The sequence below is a fragment of the Elephas maximus genome, chromosome 1 (genome assembly GCF_024166365.1).
Source record: "Elephas maximus indicus isolate mEleMax1 chromosome 1, mEleMax1 primary haplotype, whole genome shotgun sequence".
In the NCBI taxonomy this organism is placed as follows: Eukaryota; Metazoa; Chordata; class Mammalia; order Proboscidea; family Elephantidae; genus Elephas; species Elephas maximus.
Window position 1 is genome coordinate 202,870,530 of NC_064819.1, and position 12,032 is coordinate 202,882,561.

At 38.6% G+C, this 12,032-nt stretch overlaps 1 protein-coding gene across 7 annotated transcripts in view; it reads left to right on the plus strand.

Annotated features, from left to right (window-relative positions):
• Nucleotides 1-12,032, plus strand: part of EYA4 (EYA transcriptional coactivator and phosphatase 4) — a 320,876-nt gene that overhangs the window by 254,319 nt on the left and 54,525 nt on the right. For all 7 annotated transcript variants that reach the window (XM_049901406.1, XM_049901396.1, XM_049901388.1 and 4 more), the window contains one exon: nucleotides 244-323. In XM_049901406.1, coding sequence (XP_049757363.1) covers nucleotides 244-323 — 80 coding nt within the window. The remainder of the gene's footprint in view (nucleotides 1-243; nucleotides 324-12,032) is intronic.

Sequence of the window (12,032 nt, forward strand, 5' to 3'; positions counted from 1 at the left end):
TGCTAAAGCTGTCCCAGTGTGCTCCTGTTTAGCCAGACTCCCATGGCATAGACTTTACCTGCTGTTCCCAGAGGCCTAGAGCTAAGCACATCTTCTTTATAAGTTGCTTGACTTCAATTTCCACTGCCTTAACAATTACAACAAAATTCAAAATTGATTTCTCTCATTGAATTCTGCCAAAGGAAGTATTTTTGTTATTGTATAAGAAACGCTTTTTAAATGTAATTTGTTCCTTTCCTCTAGGTTCTAGTTTTGCACCATCCTCTACTATTTATGCAAATAATTCAGTTTCCAATTCAACGAATTTCAGCGGCTCACAGCAGGTACGCTAGCTTTTTGCATTTCCACTTTTTTATATCTATTTCAGATCTTCGAAGTGTAGTTTCAAGGTGACATATAAATGCATGTTCTTCCAAATGACATTTCTTTATTTTAAATTCAGGTGATATTTCAGAATAGTAAAAAAAATTAGCCATTCAGAATTCTTGAGATATGTGTTATTCTCGGTATTTTAGATTTTCTGCTTGCTAAAGATTTGCCCTTTAATCATTTAAACTGGGATTATTTTAATCATTTATTTTGTAATTATAAAGTATATTACAGACTCTCTTGTTATCTTAAAATCGACTGAACGTAATTATATTTTTCTTAATAAAAGTTATCATTATAAATGTTAATTAATAGATTGAATGAAAATTAATAGTTGGATTGTGATGTAGACTGCACAACATTATCAGTCCTAGAAAGTATCATTTATCACTAAACAAAATACCTTCCAAACTACTGTTGGCTAGGGTTTTTTTTGTTTGTTTTTGTTCTTTGACTCCTTTTAATAAATGTTTAAGTCCAACTTTTCTGACAGCTGTAATTTTTTGCTTTTTCCATTTCCCCTGCCTCTGGAAGCCCTTAGTCTTCCTCTTAATTATGCTTTTTAAGTATTTTTGTGAGTTTTAAAATCTGAGCTATTACAATTATGTGTGTAACAAAAGCAGATGGCTTTGAATTAGTGAATGGGCTCTGAGATGAGTTTGTGAAGTATGTTGACACGTCAGATCTTTTGTCCTTATTTTCTGATTCTCAACCACTTGCAGGATAGTTGAGATCGAAGAGTAGCCAGTGTACTATTTCACTTTGATATAATTGCCAGACTTTCGTATACTCTAAAACGTAAGCTATTATACAAGGATTCGCTCTTTCCACTTACGGAAGGAATTACATTAATTGCCTTCTTATAGTTTATATTAACATAATAAAAGGCCAGAAGAAATTTTTGTTATTAAAATAATATGGAATAAGAATGTTTTGGGTAGGATTAAACTCCAATTTGGCATTACCTAGAAAAATCATTTCTTTAAATACTACATGTCAGAGTCAGTATACATACTTTATCAAAAAAAATTGAAAATTTTTGATAATCCAGATAGCCTAATTTCACTTATTTATTAATACAGTGAATATGTATTGAGCACTTGCTATACAATAAATTTTTGGCTAGGCATTGAGAATTCAAAACTAATAATAAAAATAATAATGCATTGTTCCCTACTATCTAGAAGGATAAGATCTCCTGAAGAAATAAACATGAAAATTATACCAACAGAGGGTGGTTTCTAAAGAGTATAACAGTAGAAATATGCACCAGGCAGAAAAGTAGTGAAAAAGAAAGGCTCTTCAGCTCTACTTGGTTGAATTAAAAATTTTTTCATAAAGGAGAAGAAAATTTATTGACAAAGATGGATTTATATTATGACAAGGATCCAATACCATCTGAATATTTAAATGCAGTTGCCTTAATACAAAATGTAACCTATATAATAGACTGTAGTCTGAATAGCAATTTATTCTTTTCACAAATACTTAATGAGTACCTATTGTGTGTTGGGAGTCCCTGGGTGATGCAAATGATTAACCTGCCCAGCTGCTAACCGAAAGAAAGTTTGAGTCCACCCAGAGGTGCCTTGGAAGAAAGGCCTGGCATTTTACTTCCAAAAAATCAGCCATTGAATATCTTACAGAGCACAGTTCTACTCTGACACACAAGAGGACGCCATGAGTGAGAATTTACTCAGTGGCAACTGGCTTATTATGTATTAGAAACTGATTTATATTCTTGTGACACTATGGAGTAAGCAATAGTAGATCAGACCTGATTCTTTCCTCACGGAGCTTACAGCCTAGGGAGAAAAAAGCAGACGATAAATCAATAAAAACAAATAAATACAGAACTAGAAAACATGAAGGAAGAGAACAAGATGCTAATATAAATATTCTTAGAAATCTAATTTTGAGTAGAGAAGGCTTTATGGAAGGCTTCTCTGTGGAAACCACATTTAGGCCAAGATTTCCAAGAAATGGGAGAGGAATGACGGCAAGGATTTTTCAGGTATAGAAAGCAGCACGCACCAAGCCCCCTGAGAGGTAAAAGACTTGGTGTGTCCTCTGACAGTTTCTGGCAATCCTTGGCATTCCTTTGTTTGTAGCTATATCAGTCAAATATCTACCTCTGTCTTCACATGGCTTTCTTCCTTCTGTGCATAACTGTCTTCTCTAAATCTCCATTTCCTAATAAAGAGACCAGTCATGGATTTAGGGTACACAGTAATCCAGTATGACATCGTCTTAAGTTGAAGACATCTTCAAGATCCTATTTCCCAATGAGGTTACAGTCATAGGTTCCAGGTGGACATGAATTTGGGGGATGCTATTCAACTCATAGGGAGCCCTCATGGCCCAAGGGTTAAACTCTAAGCTGCTAAAAGAAAAATTGGCGGTTCAAACCCACGCAAAGGCTCTGTAAGGGAAAGCCCTGGCAATCTGCTTTTGTAAAGGTTACAGCCAAGAAACCCATATGGGGCAGTTCTGCTCCATCACATTGGATCACTAGGTATTGGAGTCAACTCACTGGCACTCAACGATAACAACATTCAATGCATACAAGGCCTGTGGCTTAGAAGAAGGAATTTGGATTCTGTTCCAAGGCCAGTGGGAAGCTATTAAAAGGTTTTGAGCAGGAATATAGCGTAATATAATATAAATCTTGAAAATATTACTCTGGCTTCAGGGACTTTGTAGAAAGCCAAAGTGGAAGCCAGGAACCAAATTAGAAACCTGGTACATTAGCTGCAACAGGAAATAAAGGTAGCTTGGATAAAGGGTGACAGTAATGGAAATGAAGAGGAGAGTTTTTTTTTAATACAAAAAAAAACTTATAATTTCCAGAAGCTAGTACTCTGAAATGCAACACATACATACCGATATCCTACGCATTAGTGAGCTGAAATGGACTGGTATTGGCCGTTTTGAATCAGATGATCATATGGTCTACTATGCCAGGAACGACAACATGAAGAGGAATGGTGTTGCATTCATCATCAAAAAGAACATTTCAAGATCTATACTGAAGTGCAATGCTGTCAGTGGTAGGATAGTATCCATATGCCTACAAGGAAGTCCAGTTAATACAACAATTATTCAAATTTATGCACCAACCACTAAGGCCAAAGATGAAGAAATTGAAGATTTTTACGTTTCTGCAGTCTGAAATTGATCAAACGTGCAATCAGAATGCATTGATAATCCCTGGTGATTGGAATGCAAAAGTTGGAAATGAAGAAAAAGCATCGCTAGTTGGAAAACATGGCCTTGGTGATAGAAAAAATGCTGGAGATCCCATGATAGAATTTTGCATGACGAATGACTTCATTGCAAATACCTTTTTTACCAACGTAAAAGATGTGGACCTCACCAGATGGAATACACGGGAATCAAATCGACTACATCTGTGGAAAGAGACGATAGAAAAGCTCAATATCATCAGTCAGGACAAGACCAGGGGCCCACTGCAGAACAGACCATCAGTTGCTCATATGTAAGTTCAAGTTGAAACTGAAGAAAGTTAGAACAATTTGACAAGAGCCAAAGTACAACCTTAAGTACATCACACCTGAATTTAGAGACCATCTCAAGAACAGATTTGATGCATTAAACACTGATGACCAAAGACCAGACACGTGGAACGACATCAAGGGCATCATACATGAAGAAAGCAAGAGATCATTAAAAAAAAAAAACAGGAAAGAAAAGACCAAAAAAGGTGTCGGAAGAGACTCTGAAACTTGCTCTTGAATGTTGAGCAGCTAGAGCAAAAGGAAGAAATGAGGAAGTAAAAGAGCTGAACAAAAGATTTCAAAGGATGACTCAAGAAGACAAATAAAGTATTATAATGACATGTGCAAAGAGCTGGAGATAGAAGACCAAAAGGGAAGAACACGCTCGACATTTCTCAAGCTGAAAGAACTGAAGAAAAAATTCAAGCCTTGAGTTGCAAGAGTGAAGGATTCTACAGGGAAAATATTAAATGATGCAGGAAGCATCAAAAGAATACGGAAGGAATATACAGAGTCACTATACCAAAAAGCATTGATCGACGTTCATACATTTCAGGAGGGCAGCATATGATCAGAAATTGACGGTACTAAATGAAGAAATCCAAGCTGCACTGAAGGCATTGATGAAAAACAAGGCTCCGGGAATTGACAGAATACCAGCTGAGATGTTTCAACAAACAGATGCAGTATTTGAAGTGCTCACTCGTCTATGCCAAGAAATTTGGAAGATAGATACCTGGCCAACAGACTGGAAGAATCCATATTTATGCCTATTTCCAAGAAAGGTGATCCAACCATATGTGGAAATTATTGAACAATATTAATATCACACGCAAGTAAAATTTTGCTGATCATTCAGAAGCAGCTGCAGCAGTATATCAACAGGGAACTTCCAGAAATTCAAGCTGGATTCAGAAGAGAATATGGAACCAGGGATACCATTGCTGATGTCAGATGGATCTTGGCTGAAAGCGGAGAATACCAGAAAGATGTTTATCTGTGTTTTATTGACTATGCTAAGGCATTCATCCCCATGTGTCTGTCACTTTTTCTTACTGTGGGGGCTTGTGTGTTGCTGTAATGCTGGAAGCTATGCCACCAGTATTCAGATACCAGCAGGGTCACCCATAGAGGACAGGTTTCAGCTGAGCTTCCACACTAAGACAGACCAGGAAGAAGGACCCAGCAGTCTACATCTGAAAAGCATTAGCCAGCAAAAACCTTATGAATAGCAGCAGAACATTGTCTGATATAGTGCTGGAAGATGAGCCCCCCAGGTTGGAAGGCACTCAAAAGATGACTGGGGAAGAGCTGCCTCCTCAAAGTAGAGTCGACCTTAATGACGTCGATGAAGTAAAGCTTTTGGAACCTTCATTTGCTGATGTGGCACGACTCAAAATGAGAAGAAACAGCTGCAAACATCCATTAATAATCAGAACCTGGAATGTACCAAGTATGAATCTAGAAAAATTGGAAATTGTCAAAAATGAAGTGGAAGAGGTCCTAGCCAGAGCAATTAGGCTAGACAAAGAAATAAAGGGCATTTGGATTGGCAAGGAAGAAGTAAAATTATCTCTATTTGCAGATGACATGATCTCGTACACAGAAGATCCTAGGGGATCCTCCAGAAAACTACTGAAACTAATAGAAGAGTTTGGCAGAGTCTCAGGTTACAAGATAAACATTCAAAAATCACTTGGATTCCTCTACATCAACAAAAAGAACATCGAAGAGGAAATCACCAAATCAATACCATTCACAGTAGCCCCCAACAAGATAAAATACTTAGGAATAAATCTTACCAAAGATATAAAATACCTATACAAAGAAAACTACAAAGTACTAGTGCAAGAAACTAAAAGGGACCTACATAAGTGGAAAAACATACCTTGCTCATGGATAGGAAGACTTAACATAGTAAAAATGTCTATTCTACCAAAAGCCATCTATATATACAATGCACTTCCAATCCAAATTCCAGTGACATTTTTTAATGTGATGGAGAAACAAATCACCTACTTCATATGGAAGGGAAAGAAGCCCTGGATAAGTAAAGCATTACGGAAAAAGAAGAAGAACGTGGGAGGCCTCACTCTACCTGATTTTAGAACATATTATACAGCCACGGTAGTCAAAACAGCCTGGTACTGACACAAAAACAGGCACATAGACCAATGCAACAGAGTTGAGAATCCAGATATAAATCCATCCACATATGAGCAGCTGATATTTGACAAAGGCCCAGTGTCAGTTAATTGGGGAAAAGATAGTCTTTTTAACAAATGGTGCTGGCATAACTGGATATCCATTTGCAAAAAAAAGAAACAGGACCCATACCTCACACCATCCACAAAAACTAACTCCAAGTGGATCAAAGACCTAAACATAAAGACTAAAACGATAAAGATTATGGAAGAAAAAATAGGGACAACGTTAGGAGCCCTAATACAAGGCATAAACAGAATACAAAACATTACTAAACATGATGAAGAGAAACCAGATAACTGGGAGCTCCTAAAAAATCAAACACCTATGCGTTTTTGGGATATGCTCCTCTAAAGACTTCACCAAAAGAGTAAAAAGACCACCTACAGATTGGGAAAAAAAATTTCAGCTGTGACATCTCCGACCAGCGCCTGATCTCTAAAATCTATATGATTCTGTTAAAACTCAACCACAAACAAACAACCCAATCAAAAAGTGGGCAAAGGATATGAACTCACACTTCACTGAAGAAGATATTCAGGTAGCTAAAAGACACAAGAGAAAATGCGCTCGATCATTAGCCATAGAGAAATGCAAATTAAAACTACGATGAGATTCGATCTCGCTCCAACAAAGCTGGCATTAATCCAAAAAACACAAAATAATAAATGTTGGAGAGGCTGCGGAGAGATTGGAACTCTTATACACTGCTGGTGGGAATGTAAAATGGTACAACCACTTTGGAAATCTATCTGGCGTTTTCTTAAACAGTTAGAAATAGAACTACCACACAACTCAGAAATCCCACTCCTCGGAATATATCCTAGAGAAATAAGAGCCTTCACATGAGCAGATATATGCACACCCATGTTTATTGCAGCACTGTTTACAATAGCAAAAAGCTGGAAGCAACCAAGGTGTCCTTCAACAGATGAATGGTTAAATAAATTATGGTATATTCACACAATGGAATACTATGCATTGTTAAAGAACAGTGACGAATCTGTGAAACATTTCATAACATGGAAGAACCTGGAAGGCATTATGCTGAGTGAAATTAGTCAGATGCAAAAAGACAAATATTGTATAAGACCACTATTATAAGATCTTGAGAAATAGTTTAAACTGAGAAGAACACATTCTATTGTGGTTACGAGGGGGGGAGGGCAGGAGGGTGGGAGAGGGTTATTTACTGATTAGATAGTAGATAAGAACTACTTTAGGTGAAGGGAAAGACAATACTCAATACACGGAAGGCCAGCTCAAATGGACTGGACCAAAAGCAAAGAAGTTTCCTGGATAAACTGAATGCTTTGAAGGTCAGCGGAGCAAGGGTGGGAGTTTGGGGACTATGGCTTAAGGGGACTTCTAAGTCAATTGGCAAAATAATACTATTAAGAAAACGTTCTACATCCTACTTTGAAATGTGGCGTCTGGGGTCTTAAATGCTAACAAGCGGCCATCTAAGATGCATCAATTGGTCTCAGCCCACCTGGATCAAAGGAGAATGAAGAACACCAAGGTCACACGACAACTACGAGCCCAAGAGACAGAAAGGGCCACAGGAACCAGAGACTTACATCATCCTGAGACCAGAAGAACTAGATGGTGCCCGGATGCAAAGGATGACTGCCCTGACAGGGAGCACAACAGAGAACCCCTGAGGGAGCAGGAGAACAGTGGGATGCAGACCCCAAATTCTCATAAAAAGACCAGACTTAATGGTCTGACTGAGACTAGAGGAATCCCGGCGGTCACGGTCCCCAAACCTTCTGTTGGCCCAGGACAGGAACCATTCCCGAAGACAACTCATTAGACATGGAAGGGACTGGACAGTGGGTTGGAGAGAGATGTTGATGAAGAGTGAGCTACTTGTATCAGGTGGACACTTGAGACTGTGTTGGCATCTCCTGTCTGGAGGGGAAATAGGAAGGTAGAGAGGGTTAGAAACTGGCAAAATTGTCACGAAAGGAGAGACCGGAAGGGCTGACTCATTAGGGGGAAAGTAAGTAGGAGTATGGAGTAAGGTGTATATAAGCTTATATGTGACAGACTGACTTGATTTGTAAATGTTCCCTTAAAGCTCAATAAAAATTATTAAAAAAAAAAAAAAAAGAAGGTGGAAGGAATACACAGAGTCATTATACCCAAAAGAATTAGTCGATATTCAACCATTTCAAGTGGTGGCATATGATCAGGAACCGATGGTACTGAAGGAAGAAGTCCAAGCTGCTCTGAAGGCACTGGCAAAAAACAAGGCTCCAGGATTTGATGGAATATCAATTGAAATGTTTCAACAAACAGATGCAGCCCTGGAGATACTCACTTGTCTATGCCAAGAAATATGGAAGACAGCTTCCTGGCCAACTGACTGGAAGAGATCCATATTTATGCCTATTCCCAAGAAAGGTGATCCAACTGAATGTGGAAATTATAGAACAATATCATTAATATCACACGCAAGCAAAATTCTGCTGAAGATCATTCAAAAATGGCTACAGCAGTATATTGACAGGGAACTGCCAGAAATTCAGGTTGATTTCAGAAGAGGATGTGGAGCCAGGGATATCATTGCTGATGTCAGATGGATCCTGGCTGAAAGCAGAGAATACCAGAAGGATGTTTACCTGTGTTTTATTGACTATGCAAAGGCATTCGACTGTGTGGATCATAACAAACTATGGATAACACTGCAAAGAATAGGAATTCCAGGACACTTAATTGTGCTCATGAGGAACATTTACATAGATCGAGAGGCAGTTGTTCGGACAGAACAAGGGGATACTGATTGGTCTAAAGTCAGGAAAGGTGTGCGTCAGGGTTGTATTCTTTCACCATACCTATTTAATCTGTATGCTGAGCAAATAATACGAGAAGCTGGACTATATGAAGAAGAACAGGGCATAAGGATTGGAGGAAGACTCGTTAACAACCTACGTTATGCAGATGACACAACCTTGCTTGCTGAAAGTGAAGAGGACTTGAAGCACTTACTAATGAAGATCAAAGACCATAGCCTTCAGTATGGATTACACCTCAACATAAAGAAAATAAAAATCCTCACAAGTGGACCAATGAGCAACATCATGATAAATGGAGAAAAGATTGAAGTTGTCAAGGGTTTCATTTTAGTTGGATCCACAATCAACAGCCATGGAAGCAGCAGTCAAGAAATCAAAAGACACATTGCATTGGGTAAATCTGCTGCAAAGGACCTCTTCAAAGTGTTGAAGAGCAAAGATGTCACCCTGAAGACTAAGGTGCGCCTGACCCAAGCCATGGTATTTTCAATCACATCATATGCATGTGAAAGCTGGGCAATGAATAAGGAAGACCGAAGAAGAGTTGACACCTTTGAATTGTGGTATTGGCGAAGAATATTGAATATACCACGGACTTTCAAAAGAACGAACAGATCTGTCTTGGAAGAAGTGCTGCCAACATGCTCCTTAGAGGCAAGGATGGCGAGACTGCGTCTTACATACTCTAGACGTGTTGTCCAGAGGGGTCAGTCCCTGGAGAAGGACATCATGCTTGGCAGAGTACAGGGTCAGCAGAAAAGAGGAAGACCCTCAACGAGGTGGATTGACACAGTGACTGCAACAATGAGCTCAAGCATAACAACAATTGTAAGGATGCTGCAGGACCGGGCAGTGTTTCGTTTTGTTGTGCGTAGGGTTGCTATGAGTTGGAACGGACTCGACGGCACCTAACAACAACAAGGAATTCAACTCTGTGGATCGTAACAAATTATGGGTAACATTTTGAAGAATGGGAATTCCAGAACACTTAATTGTGCTCATGAGGAACCTGTACATAGATCAAGAGGCAGTCGTTCAAACAGAACAAGGGGATAGTGCATGGCTTAAAGGTCAGGAAAGATGTGTGTCAGGGTTGTATCCTTTCACCATATCTGTTTAGTCCGTATGCTGAGCAGATAACCTGAGAAGCTTGCCTATATGAAGAAGGACGGGGCATCAGGATTGGAGGAAGACTCACCAACAACCTTCGATATGCAGATGATACAACCTTACTTGCTGAAAGTGAAGAGGATTCGAAGCGCTTACTGATGAAGATCAAAGACCACAGCCTTCAGTATGGATTACACCTCAACGTAAAGAAAACAGAAATCCTCAAAACTGGACCAATAAGCAACATTGTGATAAATGGAGAAAGATTGAAGTTATCAAGGGTTTCATTTTACTTGGATGTACAATCAACAGCAATGGAAGCAGCAGTCAAGAAATCAAAAGACGTATTGAGTTGGGCAAATCTGATGCAAAAGATCTCTTTAAACTGTTGACAAGCAAAAACGTCGCCTTGAAGACTAAGATGTGCGTTACCCAAACCGTGGTGTTTTCAGTTGCCTCATATGCATGTGAAAGCTGGAAATTGGATAAGGAAGGCCCAAGAAGAATCGATGCCTTTGAATTGTGGTGTTGGAGAAGAATATTGAAAATGCCATGGGCTGCCAAAGAAATAAACAAATCTGTCTTGGAAGAAGTACGACCAGAATGTTCTATGGAGGCAAGGATTGTGAGACTCCGTCTCACATACTTTGCACCTGTTCTCAGAAGGGATCAGTCACTGGAGAAGGACATCATGCTTGGTAAAGTAGAGGGTCAGCAAAAAAATGGAGGCTCTCAATGACATGGATTGAGTCAGTGGCTGCAACAGTGGTCTTAAGCATAACAATGACCGTGAGGAAAGCTCAGGACCAGGCAGTGTTTCATTCTGTTGAACACAAAGTCACCATGAGTTGGAACCAACTTGACGGCACGTAACAACAACAACAGTGTTCTGGACCTTTCCAGTAAGTAACTTCATCTTCCTCTAAGGGCATTAACAACCTAGTGTAGAGCTTCAGCGTAGAGACCCCGGAAGCAGGCTCTCTGGGCAGGGCATCACTAGGAGGTGTGGAGGGTGCAGACCGCACCAGGTGATGTTGTCAGAAGGTGTGACACCCAAATGACTGTCTATAAAATTTTTGTGCAGTGTTGCAGCAGAAATTTATTGTTTTTTCTAAAAAATATCCCTGTAGTTAGTTAAACAACAGGAATATTTTTGTTAGACCAGCTTACATGTATAAATATACCTACAAGGCCAAAACTCTATGCTGATTTATTTTTTGAACCTTCTGATGGGCTCTGATCAGGATTGTTATCATTGCTCAGTTACAATGATACTTTGAATCACGGGGTTTCATCTGCTTGCACTACAAGCAGGAACGTTGTCGTTGTCATTGCTGCTGGTGTTTTTATAGTTGCAGATTTTGTTGAATTTTCTGGTGTTTTTAGCTACAATATTGTGGTAATTAGTATTTGTGAGCATATATCAATAACTTCTTTGAGAATGAAGTAGTAACTAAAGGAAAAGGAAAAAAATCAAAAAAAGGTTCGCTCATTTACTAATGATGTTATAATTCAATACAGATTTTACAAAAGCACAATTTTGTTGTTAATAGTCATATAATCTAAGAAATACTACATTCAATTTACAACTGTATCACATATTCTGTGATTAAAATTGATAATAAACTTATATGTATAACATTGATTATATGACTTTGATAACTAAATAGAGAAATTGACAGTCTAAAGCATGAAGTGGGGGAAATGCTATGTTTCTTGATTAAAAAAAAAACTCAAAAAAACCAAACCCACTGCCGTTGAGTTGATTCTGACTCATAGCGACCCTATAGGAGAGAGTAGAACTGCCCAGTAGAGTTTCCAAGGAGCGCCTGACAGATTCGAACTGCCAACCTCTCAGTTAGCAACCGTAGTATTTAACTACTACTCCACCAGCGTTTCCATGTTTCTTGATACATGTTAGAAATATGACTTAAACTGTAAATTTTTTTTTTTAATTTTAGTCTTTTTAAAATTTTCTTTAAAAACATCACTGTCTTGCAAATATATATCTAACTTTAATGAAATTTTC